Source organism: Plectropomus leopardus, chromosome 12 (assembly GCF_008729295.1).
Source record: "Plectropomus leopardus isolate mb chromosome 12, YSFRI_Pleo_2.0, whole genome shotgun sequence".
In the NCBI taxonomy this organism is placed as follows: Eukaryota; Metazoa; Chordata; class Actinopteri; order Perciformes; family Serranidae; genus Plectropomus; species Plectropomus leopardus.
The window spans coordinates 31,530,854-31,551,319 of NC_056474.1; the positions used below are offsets into that span (position 1 = coordinate 31,530,854).

The following is a 20,466-nucleotide window of genomic DNA, read 5'->3' on the forward strand; positions in this document are numbered from 1 at the left end:
CAGATCAAAGCAGGCTGAGAGGAGGTGAAAGAAAATGTCGACTTCAGGATATTGCGCTAAAATCCGCAGGATCCGCTGCTTTAAACCCTGATCCCGGAGCAGCTGAGAGTAGCGCGGGCTGTGAGGATGGATGTGATGCGTGTGTGTGGATGATGTGTGCGCAGCAGGGATTAATCCATCTGGGCTGCGAGCGGACACACTCAGGGAGAAACAGCATCGCAGCTTGCCTCTGAATATTCCCGAATAAGAGGAGCAGAGGAGAGGAGGAGGAGGAGGAGAGCTGCAGGAGTGAAGGGCGCCACCATCGCATGTCTGCATGGCTGCTCCGTCCTCCTGATTGACCGGCCCGCTTCAGGACCGTCAAGCCAAACCCACCGCCCGGTGTGAGGACCGGGGGAGGCGATATAAAGCCCGCAGCAGCAGCAGCAGCAGCAACAGCCTGTCAGCGGGTTTCTGTCAGCAGATCATCATCCTCCTCTCTGCTTTTGGATTTACATATTTTTTGTGTTGTCAGGACAGCAGTGAGCAGGAGCAGCCATGTCTCACGGATGGGGATACGGACCAACAAACGGTGAGGCTCTGACAGCACGCAGCAGCTGCTGGATGTTCAGGTTAACAGGTTGAGGACATGCTGCCACTCTCTGCGCTCACTCTGTCGTCTCTAACATGAAATTCATCAGTAACACTGTCATTACTGATATACTGACATCAGCACAGCAGTCTGCTCAAATGCAACTTCAGCTTTGACACTCAACTATTCCATTCTAACTCTTCGATTTCTTTCAAAAATGTGGAGAAGGCAATGAAAAAATTTACATGGAAATTACCCTCAAATCAGCAAAAAAAAGAAAGAAGAAGAGATAGAAAAGTGAAATAGAAAACGAAAACTAACAAGAAAATGGCACAAGGAAAAAATGTGGACAATTAAAAAAATATAGTATATAATATGTATATTTTTTCTGTAAAATTTAGACATATAGTTATTTTAAACTGAAATCTAGTTTTCTGGACATTTTTCCAGTAGTTTAATAGTTTTTTTGTGATCATTTTGCAATAGCTGTCAACTCATTTTCAGGTCATTTTCTTTGTCACTGTTTAGTTTATTGTGGTTTGTGGGACATTTCTTGCCAATCATTGCCTTTCCTCAATGTTTTAGAAAGAAATCTCACTAACCATGTTTTTTCATCAGAAATCCAACAAATTTGCACAGACTTTTAAGAGTTAAAAATAATACTATTTACACAGAAATGTAATAGTAATAATATTAAAGTATTAACATGCTGAGATAGTTTTTGATAGTTTTAATACATTACATTTTTCTGATATTTATTTCATTTTACTTATATAGAAAATGAATTAAAAGCGTAAGGTGTGTAACAGTTGAAACTGGCCTGGCTCAGTTAAAAACTGATTTTCAGCAGGTTCATGTTGAGCATTAATCATAATACAAAACAAAATGAAAACATATTTTCTGTACTTTACTTTTAGTGAGTAGGCTACTTTTGCATCGCTGTGTTGGTACTTTAATTAAAGTAAATGGTCTGAATACTTCAGTGTTTCTGAGCAACCCAGAGTAGTTTTTTTTTTTTTTTTTAAAGTAGAGGCCTTTTTTTTTGTTTGTGATGTAATGTGACGGACCTGAATACTTCTTTCTGCCTGAACAAGCAATAGTGTCTTGATGTGAAAGGGTTCCACACACAGAACATCATCAAACAGGAAAAAACACAGTGTTATATACTTATTAAACATTAATATTTAACATTTGTTTCACACATGTATTTGTAGGACCTGACAAATGGGGAGAAGATTATCCTGTCGCTAACGGGCCCAGGCAGTCTCCCATCAACATCGTCCCCAAGGAGGCCCAGTTTGACCCCTCTCTGAAGGCTCTGAAACTCAAGTATGACCCCTCCGATGCCAACGGCATCCTCAACAACGGACACTCCTTCCAGGTGGACTTTGTGGACGACACAGACAGTTCCAGTAAGCACAGCTCACGGCATTACGACACAGAGCCACAAAAAACACTATAATCCTGTATTCATTTGCATATTGACATTGTAATTGCAGTTGTTCTTTTTCACATGTTTTGCATGACTGTAGCAACAAATACATGTATATACACAAGGGGTAGGAATCACCAGAGGCTCCACAGTACAATATAATCACAATACTTAGGTCATAATACAACATTGAGATTTTATTTTTTTTGTGATATGCTGAGCATTGCAGTAACATATTTTGTGATATGTTGCAATTAATTGCCTTTTTGCAACTGTAAATTATGTCCCCAAAAACATCTACGAGGATAAAGTTTTGAGTCTGTTTTTATTGCAGCAACATATACAGTATATCCAATGCACTGAAAAAGTAACTGATTATTCTAGTGACTAAAAAAAGGTCAATTTGTGTTTGTGATATATTAATTTATATATTAAAAATAGATACATGACATCACTGTAACAATACAATATTGCCTCCCTAAAATATTGCAATACTTTGTTGTATCAATTTTTTTCCCACCCTGGATATATACAGTATATATTTACAGATTAAAAGTTTAAAAATATTGATAATTTTCTTGGCTATTTCAACATAAAACGATTTAATTAAAAAAACAAATGTATTATTTACATTTTGAGTAGTTTTGCTACAGTGGTCAACACTGAGGGCCCACACCCGGAGGATTTAGTGTTCGAACCCACCAGCCGGCTGCATGGGGCCCTTCTGTGTGGAGTTTGCACGTTCTCTTTGTGCCTGTTTTCTCCAGGTTCTCCGACATCCTCTGAAAATTCAAAGACATGCAAGTTAAATGGGGACCCTAAATTGTCCATCGGTGTGAATGTGAGTGTGAATGGTTATTGCTGCGAGTTACACTTCTCACTGATGGTGTGTTTTCAGCGTAAGCTTTTGGTTAATTTACCAGTGATGGGTGTTTTCTTCTGTTCTTTGTTTTGTTGTCCACATACAAAACAAACCCTGCATACAAAAATACATCTGTTTTTAAAGAGCCCTCTTTATAGCCTAAAAGCATCAAATAACTTTCAGAAATACAGAATAGTCCTCTCAGACATCTGACTGCACCCAGCGAAGCCTTTGTGGCAGGAGATTCCAAACTTCATTTAGGTATATTAAATATCATGTAATATATGAGGTTATGGGTTCAAACACAGTTTTGCCAGTATGAGTAAACTTTATCGGTGTGTCTTGTTTGTGCCTCCACCCCTGCTGTGGTGTGGCAGATAAGAGCGTGCGATGATGTCAGCACGCGTTCAGTATCTGAAGGTCAACAGGACATCTGTACCACCTCGCCCTGCTGCACGCACACTGCTTAACAACAACATGCATCCAGTGCAAATCATAACATACATATCAGGGTGAATTCATTATCACATCAAATTGTAATTCTGAATTCTGTTTACTGCAGCAGCAGCAGATTTTTTCTACTGAAGTTCGCATGAACTGCAGGTTACTATGAAGAACCATCATAAAGAGACAGACACACGGCCTCATGCAAGAAACTATATAGTAACAAATTTTCTCTTATTTTTGCTGCTATCCAGGATTTCTTCTTATTGGTTTTTGGGATTCACCATTTTTTTCTTATTTCTGCTTTTCTCTTAGGTAAGAGAAAATTTTACGAGCAGTTTAAGAAAAAGATCTCATTTTCACAAATTGTTGCCCAGTGCAAGAAAAACAAGTATTATATTTGAGGAATGTTTAAATGATGCATGAATAATATTTTTAAAAAGTTAAATTAAAAAGTAATTTAAATAAATTAATTATGAATATTCAGGGATACAAAATATGACTATACTTGCTGCATTGATACCAATGACTGTAATCTCAGTTACTGTGCGTCCCTCTGCTGACCATAGCAGGAATGTAACTGAGTACATTTACTCGTACTTTACTTAAGTACAAATCTGAGGAACTTTTATGTTACTTGAGTATTTTAATTTAATACCACTTTCCACATCTACTCTGCTACACTTCATTTTACTCCACTACTATTATATTTACAAATTAAGATTTTTGCACACAAACCAAAAATATAAAAATATACAAGTGCAGTTAAAACAATCAATCAATTAACTCAAAAAATTAAACTGACAACCACTTTTTATCATCTTGTGAGTCAATTTTCGTGAAACAAACATTTCATGGTTCCAGCTTCTCATATATACTGTTCAAATGAGGACTTGCTGCTTTTAATTTTAATTATTTTAATAATTTTGAGTCACTTAAGTTATTGAAACCTTTTTTTACATGCATACTTTTACTTCTATAATACTTCAATACATGTCCCTGTAATCACATTTACTATTTAAAAGTTTATTAAACAGTAGACCTATGCCAACTCCGCTACTGCTTCTTCTTACAACCTTTTTTGAGCAGTAATAAGCCCAGCGCTGGTCCCTAGTCTTAGAAGCAAGACTGAGCTGCTTTCACAAAACAAATGAGCAGGGAGATGTGGACACTGGCAAAATGGAGGAAAGTTTGTCATCGTTCATTTACACGTTACCACCATTCTTCGGACATAAGCAACGAAGTATCCCCTTAATACAGGATTTTTTTCTGGCAATGATGCCCCCGATACTCAGTTCATAATGATGCAGGTGTATTAATAATAGAATACTTTCATCAGTGGGCCACAGGCTCAGTCACCATTGCATACATAGAGACTTAACAGACATTTGCTGAAATCAGAGTTTTTGAGATTATCACTTTAAATCATATTTTTTTCCTCTGTGTGTCCCTAATGATCGTGTTATTTTGTCCTAACCAGCCCTGACTGGAGGTCCTATTTCTGGAACGTACCGTTTGAAGCAGTTTCATTTCCACTGGGGAGCCAGTGATGAGAGAGGCTCTGAACACACTGTCAACGGCATCAAGTTCCCCTGTGAGGTACTGAAGCTGCTGGAGCTGCTGCGTCCAGCTTCCACATACAGTAACAGAGCCTCAATGCAAGAAATTGCTGGGTTGTGTGATGTTAATAGTGATATTTTCTTTTCTTTGTTAAGCTATGGGAATATCTGGGGTAAAAAATTATAGTAGGTAATTAAATGGCTATAAATGTATAAAAGATTCTGGATTCCATCAACTCAAATCCATTCCTCTCAGTATGAGGAGGCTTTTAAAGTAACGGCATTAACACCATTACAAGAAGGACACACAATTTACAGATTAACACATACAAACTGAACTCAGAATGTGTAAAATCCCAAGTGTGGCCCTGCCATGATGACACTAAGATCAAGAAATCTCCATCCATCCATTTTCTTCCGCTTATCCGGGGTCGGGTCGCGGGGGCAGCAGCCTAAGCAGGGAAACCCAGACTTCCCTCTCCCCGGCCACTTCATCCAGCTCTTCCCGGAGGACCCCGAGGCGTTCCCCGGGGCCTCCTGCCGGTGGGACGTGCCCTGAACACCTCACCAGGGAGGCGTCCTGGAGGCATCCTAATTAGATGCCCGAGCCACCTCATCTGGCTCTTCTCAACGCGGAGGAGCAAGAAATCTATCAGATAAATTCAACACGTTCTCATTCCAAGTCATCACGTTTTGCTGCCCCATCAGTGGACTTCAATGTTTACATATTTCGCTTTAAATACCCTGCTGTATCTGCTGTTGACATTCCAGGACGCCTGTCGGCATGTCAACAACAGCACATTGTTAGGTTAAGTCATCAAAAGCAAATGGCAACCAATGCCAGGACGTCAACAATATCACATGATTATTTGTTAGGTTCAGGTATGGATACACATGATTAGGTTCAGAAACAAACATAATGGTTTGCCTCCACATTCAGACTAGAAGCAACCTCCTGGTTGAAAGTCCAGAGTTTGTTGGACCCATCCTTCACCTCTTCTGCCTGCCCTTTAGGGACCTTGCAGCTCCTTATATTATGTAGTTACTGGCAGTGTTTCAACCTGATGGCATCCAGCCCCATAACTTTTGGCTGCAACAGGTGACATCTGGATGACTGGCGGCACCACAAAAAAATCCATCCAGCTGCATTTCGAACTGACTCTGCCTGTCTGTGTATCATACTGCCGTGATAGGTGCTGTACAGACGACTGGTGGCGTATCATAACACCGCAAAAAACTGTGTTACAAACTGACTATGCATGGTGGCATTATGCATTATGCCACCGCAAAAAGGTGGCTTTAAAATGTACAAAATGTACATTTATATTTATATTTTAGTGTTTAGATATATTTATTTTATATTAGTTCTTATATTTAAATTTTATCGATATATTCTATGCTTTCCTACTTCCTTTAAGACTTTTGAATGGGAGCATCTGTAACTTAAGGCAATTTCCCCTCAGGGATCAATAAAGTATTTCTGATCTGATCTGATTGCTGTTGATGTCTGACGCCAGAATCACTGACAAAGTGGCAGTATTTGATGACTTCGAAATAAGAATGGGCAGAATGAAGCTAAGCGTTATCACAGACCATAATTGTGTGCAAAGACTTGCTGAATACGATGCATGCTTGAAAACAATTGCAACTGGCTATCTCTTAAGATCTGTATCAATTGTTGCAAAAAAAAAAAACAAGCTATCCAGTGGAGTAGTGGAGGGTTTACGTAAGTTTACAAGGTATACTCACCTTTTTCTTATTCAGTTTACAGTATAGCCACCTATCAGACAAAACGCCTTCTGAATATATAAGAAGTATACACACTCCCTCCTCTGTAACATACCCATATATCCTATAGTACATCCACCTCAACTCTCTCTGCACCGCTGACATTAGAGTTTTGGACAAGATTACACATTGTCTGCAGCTTCTGCCTGAAAAGTCAAACTTTGCCTCTTTTTCTTGTTAGCTTCACCTGGTGCACTGGAACACCAAATACCCGAGCTTTAAAGAGGCAGCCAGCCAGCCTGACGGACTCGCTGTGGTTGGGGTCTTTCTCAAGGTGAGTCAACAGTGATTCATCGAGCCATCCATCTGTGACTATGCTACATAGTCATGCCCTGCAAGGGACTGTGGAAGGCTAAGAGGAAAGCCAAACAATAAAGACTGTATCCGAGTATTCTGAAACTAACTTTGTGTGTGTGTGTGTGTGTGTGTGTGTGTGTGTGTGTGTGTGCGTGTATGTTGTGTTTCAGATTGGTGCTGCCAATCCCAGACTTCAGAAAGTTCTGGATGCCTTGGATGCTATCCAGACCAAGGTAAATATAGCGATTCCAGAATTCCCAAAACACTGCTTTGCCCAAGACAGATGTGCTCATACATTCAGTGAACAGAAATATGACTCACACTCTCTTTCCTTCCTCACTGCCTCTTTTTCATCCCTCCTTCCTCAACACCTGCAGGGAAAGCAGAGCGCCTTCAGTAACTTTGATGCAAAGACTCTCCTCCCTCCTTCTCTGGATTACTGGACCTACGATGGCTCTCTGACCACACCTCCCCTGTTGGAGAGTGTCACCTGGATCGTCCTCAAGGAGCCAATCTGTGTCAGCCCTGCACAGGTACTTATACTTGCTTGACATACCCGCTTCACCTACACAAAATCAAAATCAGGGCTCCACGGTAACTTTTTTTCCCCCTAATTGTACATATGCTCCTACATGACAAAAATTAGGAGCACAGTTCAAAATGTTCAAACACAGAGTTGATTGAACCATTAATTTCGTGTATATTATGCGTGGATGTGCAGTCCTTCTCTTTGTGTATTGTTTTGGTTCTGCAACACAGTTTTTTTCCCACTCTATGAGTGAGGTGGCTGATCAGCACATTCTAACTCCAAACTCGTCACGTGGTGCCGCTCTGCCAGGACCTTCCACATCTACATGTCATTTTAGGTATCCTTCTGCGTCAGCTGTTTACGCTCCGGGATGCCGTCACTGTGGTGTCCACAAATGCACATGGTTTGATGCCACCTGTTGCCTTGATGTCATAGAATGCACATAGTAGAATGGCCCTAATGATAACACATCAGCAAGGACTGACACAATGGTTGGGATTAGGCAACAAAGTCACAGATGGTTAGGTTTAGGGGAGAGAGGCAAACGGGAAGATGTAGAGAAAACCCCCCACACACACATCTACACAGGAAGCGAACTTCAGACTCTTGCACAAATGTCTGTTGTTTGGTTGAAGGTGGAAGGTGGCTTTTGCGGTCACGCTTGTACGCCAAAAACACTGACAGGATAGTGCTATGTGACAAGTTTGGATTGAGAACAGGCTCGGATGATAAATTTAAAAAATCCACTGGCCAAACATATTTTGTAAAAGCCAAAATGATAAATTACCTTTTTTGTTTCATATATACATTTCTTTCTGTGCATTTAATTGAGATAATAATGTATTGTGTTGAAGGAAACTTAAAGAGGAAGCCAGAGTAAAATCTGAAACAAAATGATTAAAATATATTTAAGCTCCTGACCCTCAGAATAATTTTCCTCTGGTAAGCAGTGAGGCAGTGGACCAGTGGACAGATCATAATCTGTCCCTGTAATTTTACTTCGTAAGCAACAAATCCATGTTGAAATTATAGAAATAAGCAAGAAACCTCGCTATCCAATAATAAAAATACACAAATTAGTAAATAACCTGTAACTCCCCACAATGGACTTCACTCTGACTGATTTTATGAAATAATGTACAGAACCGGTTAACATGATGAAGTGATGTTTTGTCCACTGTAGTCAAAGATAGCCCAGCTGATGAAAACAGCTGCTCAGCTGGACAGATGTCCCAGGGACAAACAATACTGCCAGTGTATCTGTCCATTCACTGCTACAACTAACATGCATTAACTCAGAGCGCTATGTCGCTTATACAGTTCATTACTTTACTGTTTTGTTGGTAGCATGCGTGACATGTAAACAAACCACTCACCTATCAGCTGTGATCTCAGAGCGGGCACTGTTAAGATGGGTAAGCCCTTACTTCCTTATTATCCATATTTAAAAAAATACTGTTGCAGGTACCACTATCATTGTTGTAGCGACCATACTATATCAAAGCACTTGTAAAACAAACTTGCTCTGCTGTGAGTCCCACACAATACTTGCAAGACAGGTTCAAGTCTGTAGCAATCTCCCTCCAGCCAGCAGCCCAACATATTTAGGTTTTTGTTGTGAAACTTGAAGGAATTCCTCATTTCAAACTTGTCTATTGCGGAACTTTCAATGTGAGCAACAGGAATTGAAAACAGGGCGTCTGATGCAGTTAATTAATTTTCAAATGTAACATGACAACCTCTTGGACCCAAGTCACCAAAGGCTATAACAGCACATTTTAAATGTGATATAAGAAAGGGAGCCCTTGCATTAGTTGAGGCCACATGTTTCATTTGTTCAAGCTGTGAGTGTTTTAAGGCAGGAAGGTTGTTCTGCACTGAATAACAGGATAAAGTAACAAATATATGCTGTATTGAACTTGAAACAACTGAAGTGAAGCCACAGCTGGATTACACACTAGATATGAATTAAATATAGCTGGAAAGGTCATGTGGTTCTGAGTGTTTCAGAGCATGTGTCTATGTGTGTGAACGTGCACTCAGTAGCCTGTGTGTATTTGTGGTTGTCCTAAATACAGACATTTTTCTTGGCAGCCCACCCGCTGGTATGTGGGCTTGACATGCTGCTTCAGCACAGCTTTTCAATCATGAAGTCTGCAGAGACTGCTGCCGAATTCTCCCGTGGAAGCTCTAAGTGTTCAACTTCAAATGAGAAAATAAAAGGTGTGAAGTGCTGATCCTCAGGGAGTCTGAGGAATCAAAAGAAGCAGCCAGTCACTTCCTGCAGAATCAAGATGGCTTTCTGTTTCTTCAAAAGTCCATTTTTTATTGTATTTTTAAAAAGCCTCATGCACACTTTAAACTTTAATTTAATAATTATCTCATCATTGTGCTTGGTTTAAGAGGCCAGACTGTTGGTCTAAATACTGTCAAGGTCAAGAGCATTAGAGGTCATATCGTTCTTTGGAGCAGGGCGGGTCTGACCCTTGAGTGCCTTGTGTTTCACTTAGATTACACTAACTGTCTGTATCTCTGCTGGCCAATTTGCGGTTTATCTCTTCGCATAATGAACATTACCACCCTGCACCATCATGTGACATAAAGCCATGCTTCTCTAAAGGTTTAATGCTTAGTTGTACCTCATTGAATAATAATAGATGTACAACTATGACATGTTCTCGCATAGAGAAATATTTCCCCCCATAGATGAATACACCACCCTGTTGCACTGTACAGTGCAACAAATACTGTGTTGTGACAAAAAAGTGCAGGCATTGCTGAGTCGGCCTGCTAAGGGAATCTAGCTCACCTGCTAGCTAATGGCTAAATGGCTCCCAGAGGAGCTGTTGTTTATACCACACTGCTGCTTCAGTCCTTTTACACACACACACACACACACACACACACACACACACACACACATATACACAGCCAGGGCTTTTACACTCACTACACTTGGTTCCAGTAGGTCAGTGTTCAGAGATATCTTGTACTGCAGAGAGAAATGAAAGCTGTTTCAATTATTCAACACCGTCCGTATACATCTTTACACTACTATGTGTCAGTGTCTGCATGGCTGTGTATTACATCACCATGTGCACATAGGAGATAACCAGTATTGTAGTGGTAGTTGATAAGGTGAGTGTACTACTAGATAGATGGTTATGTTGCCAAGGAGGAAGTGTGTATACTCTCCTACACATCCCAGTGGCCTTTTGGAATACAGTATTCTGTATTCTGTATATTTTACAGTATTCTGTAAAATGGACAGAAAAAGAGGTGAGAATAACCCATGAACGTATACCCTCTACTGGAGATAACCCCTACAGCAGGATGGTGTGAGGTGGCTGCCCTGCAGAACACTGTGTTGAAAACAGTAGGCAGGTTTCCATAAGAGATTTGTGCAAAACTAAAGTGTTATTTTCAAAATGTCAATAAAACACAATTGTGAGATGACTGTGTTTCCATTAAGCAAACTTATTTGACTTCCCTTCTTAATAACAATCCAAGAAGCATGGTGATGGATGTTAAAATCATTAGCAAGTTTATTTCTATTGCAGCCACCACATTATTTCCAATCAAAGGTGATGTAGGCATGTTATTCGACCAATGATGGAAAGACAAGCCCCTTATACATGGGAGTGGCCACGTATGAGGGATTTCTGGCAGGTGATAGTCCACAATTTCACAGAGGAATTGTGGATTCAAATCCGGATGATCTGCTCATCTTTTGAAGAGTGCCTGCTGCATCATGCCCGAGGGATCCAGTTCCTACCAACAAGCACATAGCCATAGCATCATTTGACCTAGAAAAGACAAATAGTGTTTCCGTTGCAGTTTTGCTAAATGCAGCTTTTTTGAATGGCCTGAAATACCACTGCATGCTAGCTTTAAAACTTTTTTTGCACTAAAGATGAGGTTTTTTTTTTCAAAAATGTATTTGTTTCCATTTCCTTTTGTATTCACATATATTCAGTTTGCGCAGTTTGAGGGTTAATGGAAACCCGCCTATTGTTGAAAAAGTGACACAGCTGACGGCGATGCATTCTGCTTTTTGTCTAATTTAGCATGATGCAGGTGTTGTTTCCTTCAGTCACAGGGACTGTGCAGTAGCTGAGTGAACACTGTATTGCAGGCCTGTTATCTCCTGCATTAATTAAAGTGCATGTTGATTTGGCCAACTGAGGATACATGGGGATGTGTCATCATTCTGGTTCCTATGCAACACACACACTGTGTCCTTGCCGCAGAATCGAGAAATGTCTTTGCCGCAGAAAACATTTGCTTCTGATTGAATGGTAAGCGTTGGAAATCTGAAGCATCCAAACAAATTTTTTGGGTGTTGGCATAGCCTATTATATTTCAAAGTGATATGAAGTATGTATGAGAAAAAGCAGAACACTGGCTGATCGTAGGGTTGTGCCTCTTAGTCTGGACATTCACTGCACCGATTTTAGAAATGTTGCTGTTTAATTCCAACTCCTATTGTGCGACAGAATCAACTTTGATGTAATGTCATGTGCTCACACTGGACAGTCTGATTGTCAAGCCACAAACAGAGAACTCACACTGCACATTTAAAATAGACAACAAAAAGACTCATTTGGCCCCTGCCAACTGTCCTGGATATTGACAGTCAATAAAGATTTGTGTGAGAGCTCCAAGGAGGGTAGATTTTGTTTTTGCAAGTGGAGGTACAATAATGCATTATTGTCAATGTTCCTTTCGTTCATATTGGTTATGAAAGGAGGAGAAGAAAATGTCATGTATGCTGCTTCCACAGGTCCATTAACCTAGCCTCCATTTTTACTGTCCACATGATGTGTCTATCGCCATGGCACTTTCAGATGGTCTGTTTGCTACTTTGTGCATTGAGAAAAAACAGGTGTCTTGGTGGGACTAATTGCCCAAAAGCATACAGACAAAACTAGTTCTTTTATTACGATAACTGAACTGGGCAGGTGAATGATTGACAAGATTTCTGGCTAAGGGCTGATCTGTATTCCTAAAGGGTTTCTTTGGCTGAAGGTGTGGTCAGGTTGGCTTGCAGGGAATCACAGCAGAGATCACCAAACAGGTCTTAGCAAAGTTAAGCAACAATCCAGCAGGGAATTATTGTCGAACTGGCTCTCTTGTTGGTTGCTGGCTTGATTGCAGGCAGGTGTATAGATTGATGAGTGCCACCAGGTGTGTAGAGTGAAGGAGCACAGACAAAAATCACACTCACACAGACACAGGAGTCACCAAGGGCCAGTCGTGACACATTGAGCAAGCAATTTACAGTCTGCTCGGACTAGAAAGTAGTTGAAAAACTTGTACTATGTACAACATAGTTCATTTCCCGTTGCACCCTTTGTTTCCTGAGTACAGAATAGAAACTGAAATAGACAGTGGAATGATCCCCATTGTCCTCCTGTTGGAACCATAATCAACTCCCATCTTCTGTTTCTGCCAGCATTACATTAATGCAATTGACCTTTACCTGGTTGTTGCTCGCTTGGCATCAGAGGATACTTGTGTCAAGTTGAGTTTTCTTCTTTTTTCTCTGTTAATGCTGCCGGACAACTTCTAAACCTCCGTAGCTCACCAAGTGGTGCAGACTTGCATTGTCACAATGATAATCATCCAAAGTCACAATGATAATCATCCTATTTGCTTAAGCTTTGAGTCTATATGTGTGAACAGCCTGTAAGGGTATAGCCCAAGACAAGGCAGCAGAGCAACAACGTTGCCAGGTGCAGATGATGTAGGTAGATCCATCATGCTGTCAAAGATCATTACAAGAGCTGTATCTGAGTGAAGCACAGAGCACAGCCCAGGACATGGGTTCAGTGATTCATACTTTAACATCAACAACTTCATCCTGACCCTTGTCTTTTGGTAAGTCTATTGCACTCTCGATGATGACGCTACTTAATCATCTTTCTCTCTTTTTCCTTGTCTTTCTCATTAGATGGCCAGATTCCGTGGCCTCCTCTTCACAGGAGAGGGAGAAGTCCCATGCTGCATGGCGGACAACTTCCGACCTCCTCAGCCTCTGAAGAGCCGTCAGGTCCGCGCTTCCTTCAAATAAACCCTGCGCCATCTTCATAGCTTCTTTGCCCTCTTGCTTATCCTTCTTTCCCTTACTGAACCTTCTTACTCCTATTTTTCTCCACATGCAGTCTTTACTTAGCTTATATTAGCCCTTTTGAAATCAACTTGAAAATTAGAATACCATATGATGTAGACTACCTGGATGTATCTTGAGCAAAAGAAAAGAGCTTTGGGATTTACACATTAGCACATTGACCCCATTTACACTTGTTAGTTCAAGGATCTAATTTCCAGCAGATTACAATACGTTTTAGGACGATGGTACAACTAAAGTTGTTTGGTAACTGCCAGTAACGTTAGAAGAAGAATGAATTCTATGTTTGTTTAGTGCATTGTTAGTTCACTGATGTATAAAGAGAACTGAAGACAGCAATGGAGGCTCTGCCCTGTCCATTCCAGATTTCAGTGGTGTATAAAGCAAAAAGGTTCCGCTTCTAGATACCTGTACCATTACCCGTGTCCTCCACATCGTTGAGGCCGTAGAACAATTGTGCTGGAGCCGAGCGGCTAACTTCCACTTTAGCCCTCCGCTAACTTGAATGGGGATAAAATGATTTTATCATTTGGCTCTTCTAGATTTTGGCAATGTTATCAAACTAACTGGATCAAATCTCAAACATAAAATGAGTCATTTTGCAGGAGTTGTGACGCTCCCCATGTTACTCTATGGGAAAAATCTTTTTGGGCCCACTGGCATCACATAGTTACATGATTTGGCCACTATGTCAAATTGGCATCAAAGACCTAGGGGCTTGCTTTAGTTACAACAAGAACTGGTTTAGCTAGCATAAGCTAAATGGTATCCATAAGTGAGCACAAGCATGTTAATGAATAGTATAGTATAATAGTATTTATGAAAACTAGGCAAGACAAAAAAATGTAAGGTAGTTTTCACAGCTCCAAGTCATGTTAGCTCAGTGCTCTGATAGGAGCTATTTTTCTGATTACTTTCATGAGACAGAAAACAGCTAATCTTTGTGTTATTTTAGTGTAATTTCATCTACTATTATCACAAGAACAAAGAAAACAGACCATGGCTATTAAGAAAATCAGACAGAGAGCGCTATCTCTACAGACTGCTTACAGACAAACTATAGGGGAAGTAAAGATTACATATGTGTCTTTGAGAGACAGATGCATGCCAAGTGTAAATGGGGTCATAGATTGTGCACGCATTAACATTATACACATGTTTTCCACTTGGTCAAACACTGACTTGGTACAGACACAGGTAGCCCAAGAAAATTAGAATATATTAGCTAACAGGTACCAAGGGACTAATAATACTGAAATGGTCACAATAATAACAATGGGAAATGGATTCTAGCCCCTGAGCTCCTCATTTTGTTTGTAACATTTTATGCAATACATACACTTTTTTTTGCATCCCTAAACTAATATTTGCTTTATTCTTATTGAAAGTGTCTATTGGTGTGCCAAGACAGTGAGCCTTCTCATAGGCAAAACCTACTGAAAAGTAGTTTTTTTGTGTATTATTATAGAAAATGTGTATAAATATAATAATTCCATCCACAGCAGTATACTTTTTGTTAGCATGAATGCTTTTAAGTTAAAAAATAAATAAATACAGATGACATAGGCAGCTGTATATTATGGGATGATGTGAGCTATATACTATAGTTACAGGCAAAAGCAATCCTGGGCTATCTAGTGTATTTAGGTCTAAATAACATGCAGGGATATTTATCAAAAATAATAATCCCTCCACACTTTTTTAAAATATATATTTGCCTTTCTTGAAAATGAAAGCCTTCATCAACTTCCTAAATCTTCTTTCTATGCATTTCATTGTGTTGTGAATTGTGCCGCAGACAGTGGCTCAGATTGTTAAAGCTTATGTTTTTATTGATGCCTCATTGTGTCAGTTTGGGACCAAGTGATTGACACTTGTGTACATGTAGCTTTTTAGACTGAATGATCACCTCATGATGGTAAAGCTATGGAATGTTCTGGTATGTTGTGAAAGACAGTCCCACCACGTATCGACAGATGGTACAGTGTAAAGCCGTGTCCACACAGATGCGAGTTAAATGAAATTTGTGAGTTGTTTTGAATGTGTAGGACTTCCATACATTCTAGATTAATGGGGGTCAGAATATCACTGAAACATCTGCATTATTGTGGTCATTGCTCATCTTAATTTATCAGTGGCAGTACAAGTGTTACTCTATTTTCTACTTTATAAAAAACAACTGAACTACCTATCACCACAGTGCATTAAACATTGCCTTTAAGACTTGGAGGGAGATAAAGAACTGACTTATGACTTAACATTAACACAAGTTATAGCATCAACATAGGTCAGAGATTTTTTCATTAAATTCCTACAGTTTGTCAGCAATATCGTAAGTCACAGAGATCAATGGCCGATATTCATAAGAGACCAGTGCAATGTTACTTTTTAGCTTTTATACCAGTGTCAAAAAACAATCAGTTTTCAGAGTGAGGCTATAATGAAACAGCTGTAACCCTTTAAAGTGTGTCACTTAAAACTGCTGTCACATTACAGATGCAAAAATACTGTTTTTGTGAATCTGTCATGTCATTATGGAAAGGAATTTTATCAATAAAAACTCAGAATTTACCAGATGTCTCAAACTGTTTTTCTTTCTTACATCTCCTAAACACATATAAGCCTTAATTGTGAATTCAAATCACAGGATAACTCAAAAGGGTTTGGTTATCTACAGATATTTTACTGGTAGCTGTGCTAGCAGTGTACATAGTAATGTTGGGCTGTGTATTGGTCTGCCACTTTTGTCCACATGAATTATCTCACCATTGAATGAATTGCTGTGGAATTTTGTACAGACATAAATGGTCTCCAGAGGATGAATCCTACTGACTTTGGTGATCTTCTGACTTTTCCTCTGGCGCTATTCAATGTTTTTTCATGGAACGGCTGATCACAACAGTTTGTATGATATCATACAAATTATCCCCCCACAAATGATGTTACATCCGTAATGTACAGTTATGTAGTTAACTTACAGTTACAGAGGTTTAGGCGATAAAAACATTTGAATCAGGGTGGATGAGGTACTGTGTTGAGTGTTTGTTACTGTGTTTGTTAAATTTCAAATAGTAATTTATACAATGCAGACTTTCAATAATTAAGATATATATATCTGTAATAGATCAACTCTGCTGACACTCTTGGAGTGGAGATGAGTGGTGTTGGCGTGTGATGGCCTTATGTAACAATGTTTGGCTGCTTGTTGGTGTCGCTACCAACACTCCTTTGTTCATGTCCTCATCATCACAAACCATTAGCTGGATGGTCTCTGTTGGTCTTTGTTAGTCTCTGACAGACTGTCAGTGTTTCAGCTGTAGTGATGGATGGAGGGGGGGATGATGAGGAGACGGACGAAAAAAAGAGACAAAATCAATCACATACATAAAAATGAAAAATAAATTTTTCCCAGTGTATAAAGTGACAATACACCAAAAGATGTTTTATACACAACAGTCAAAGATTCAGAACTGTCTCAGATCATCAAACAATTTGTACAGATGGAAATAATCTGAAATACAGAGAAGTTACTTGAGACGATGAGCAACATAGTAACAGAAAAAACAGTGATACTGCAGCATCTGCTGGACATGGCAACCATGTCCACAATTTAGGCTGTTTGCTGTTTAGATCTCAATTAGATTTTAATGATGATTCATGTGTGAAGAAAGTGCAGTTGAGGATTTACAATGAAGTGTAATATGTAGAGTCTTCATGGCATATCAGCTGTATTTCAAAGACAGCAGACAGTAATGACACCAGCAGAGGATGTTGTTGAAGGCAAGAGAAATACACCATTGTACCAAAGAAGTTGAAATTGTAATATTAGAACATTAACATTAAAATTCATTAAACACGCATAACAACAACAACAACACCTGCTGAGAAGACTGAGGTCCTTTGGAGTGTGCAAGACTCTGCTCCGGACATTCTATGATACTGTGGTAGCATCTGCTCTTTTCTATGCAGCGGTCTGCTGGGGAGCAGGGAGCACAGATCGGGACAGAAAGAGACTGAACAGACTGGTCAGGAGGGCCGGTTCTGTCCTGGACTGCTCCCTGGACTCCATTGAGGAGGTGGGTGAGAGGAGGATGTTAGCAAAGCTCACATCCATCATGGACAACCCCTCTCACCCACTGCATGAGACTGTGGGGGCTTTAAGCAGCTCCTTCAGCAGCAGACTGCGACATCCACCCTGCAAGAAGGAGCGCTACCGCAGGTCATTCATCCCATCTGCAATAAGACTCTATAACATCAGCATCACTGGCTGAATAATTTGCACAACAAATTTTTGTAAATTCTATTCTCAAATCCATCTTTTGTGTACATACTTATTCTATTACTTACTTATTATTATGTGTACATACCTTTTTCCTCTATGTACATACTTATTTTATTACTTATTTATTGTTATTTGTTATTGTATAATTGTGTTATTGTATAATTGTGTTATTGTATAATTGTGTTATTGTTATTTTCTTTGTTACATTCCACTTTCTCTTTTTCATGCTGCTGTAACATTTGAAATTTCCCCCAATGAGGGATCAATAAAGGAATATTCTATTCTATTCTATATTCTATTCTAACAACAACAACAACAACAACAACAACAACAACAATAATAATAATAATAATAATAATAATATCGGGGTGCGCCAACATTGTGCCCAGAAAAAAAGTTGTCATCACAGGCTGAACTGAGGCAGGCTACACTGTGATGCCTTCAAGCTCTATTCAGTAAAAATACAGCTGTTTGAAAGAGAGATTTGTTGATATTTTCACAGTAATATAAAATAGATTAGAAAGGGATCTGAGATATTTTAATTATAGCAAAAGGCTTTTACTCTGGCCTATTTTTTAAAGGCTATATTTTCCATGAGAAAGATGGCTCTTTTTGAATTTATGTTCATTCACTGGTAGTGTAATGAAGGGCCTAATTACTTTAAAACAGTGCTGTTTTTTATAGTGTCAATTTCTAAGTTTCCCTTGCACAAAAGAAGTTTAAATAAAAACATAATAACAACAACAATATGAGATTAGCGTTACCGGCTATCAGCCAAACTATTATTTTAAACTTTGGTATTAGTATCAGCACAGAATTTCAAAATTGGTACATCCCCTGTGTAATTAATTAATTTACTTTTTATTGTTATTTTTCATTATTCCATATTAATTTATTGTTTGTTCTCCTGATCAAGTTTGTTTATTCTTTTTTCACCAATTTTTAATTAGATTATTACAGTATAAGAGTATTTATTGATTATTGATTTATTCAATTATTATCACACATGCACAACATGATGCGGCACGGTGGCATCGTGGTTAGCACTGTTGCCGCACAGCAAGAGGGGAACAGGGTTCGGTCCATTCTGTGCGGAGTTTGCATGTTCTCCCCGTGTCTGCGTGGGTTCTCTCCGGGGTCTCTGGCTTCCTCCCACAGTCCAGAGACATGCAGCTCAGGTTGATTGGTGACTCTAAATTGCCCTTAGGTGTGACTGTGAACGCCCACGACCGTGAGGACAAGCGGTTATGGACAATGAATGAATGAATGTACAACATGTAACTACTAATGAAAGCAAATTAGCACATTCTTTTTTTTCCAGGTTGGTGTGAGGGGTGGGGTGGGGTGTTGTACATCACTTTGAACATTGATATGATATATATAAAACATGCAAATACATTATATTTTTGGTTTACAGAAATGTAAATTGCCGACAGTTTTCCTCTGTCAACTGTGCTGGATAAAGCTAATGGACAGAATTTTAAAAAACATAAGTTGGAATTCTCCTTTAACTGTTGTTTTTGGTTCATTGTGTCTCTCCTTGTCCCCGTCATCTTCTGTCTGATAAATCTGGAGAGGACATTACTGAGAGGACAGATGACCCAGAATTGGCAGGAGCACCAAAAATGGCCATGACCACTTCAACGGCAAACTGAGGAGGTTTACAGTGTGTGTGTGTGTGTGTGTGTGTGCGTGTGTGTGTGTGTAGCATGGCTGTCAGAATATGAAAGAGGCTTTGATAGCTGTGAATGGGCTCTCTGCTCCACAGACTGCTCCAGTGTTTTACAGCGAGACGGTGAGGATGAGGATGGCAGTGAGGCGAGAGGAACTCTACTCTCTCTGAAAGTGCTTTGGAATTTATGAATGTGCGGGATGTGTTGTGATGGTAAATATGATTTTTGTTAATCCACTGCTCCCCAGATTGTGTTCTGCTTTGACAGAGAGATGCATGACTAATCCTCTGTGTTAACTCCAAATATTATGTAATGAAAGGATTCCCTCACCAGCTTCCTCTCTCTGGCACTCCATCCTCCCCTCCCCCTGTCCCACCGTAACATACAATGCCACTCTCTCCACGGCTGGGTGACAACAGTAACCATGGCAACAGCATGTTCATGCCATAAAATATAGAAAAGGAGGGTGCAGCAACATCTTTTCATTGGAGTCGTTTGTAGGCTGATCTGTCTGATGTGTTTATCTGTAAACAGAGATCGTCCTCATTGGCCGCACCTTGATTATCCTGCTGGAGGTCATGACCTTAGAAAGATTATATATGTGCATCACTGCAAAACACTGCTCTGTGGTATTTTCTAGGTTTGCACAGATATGCACCAAAGTACTACGGTGAGAGACGTGGCATGGGAACCATTTAAAGCTCACTGGAAGATAGCACAGTTATGGAATCAATGACTGAGATTATATGGATATGAATTAAAAAAAGCTTATCACAGTTATGATCATATTCAGGATATGGTGTTTACATGGGCACAGAGAAATGGGATTATTCACATTCACTGTATGCATCCCTGTTTCTTTCAGAGTACTCCAGCTAGCACCTACTAAAAGGTGGTAA

General features: G+C 39.6%; 1 protein-coding gene across 1 annotated transcript; it reads left to right on the forward strand.

Annotated features, from left to right (window-relative positions):
• cahz (carbonic anhydrase) lies at positions 1–16,184 on the forward strand. Its single transcript, XM_042497767.1, has 7 exons — positions 1–571; positions 1,786–1,983; positions 4,790–4,908; positions 6,838–6,930; positions 7,124–7,186; positions 7,331–7,486; positions 13,436–16,184. The coding sequence occupies exons 1-7, from the start codon at positions 538–540 to the stop codon at positions 13,553–13,555; spliced, it is 783 nt and encodes a 260-aa protein (XP_042353701.1). The 5' UTR covers positions 1–537; the 3' UTR covers positions 13,556–16,184.
• The last annotated feature ends 4,282 nt before the right edge of the window (positions 16,185–20,466 follow it).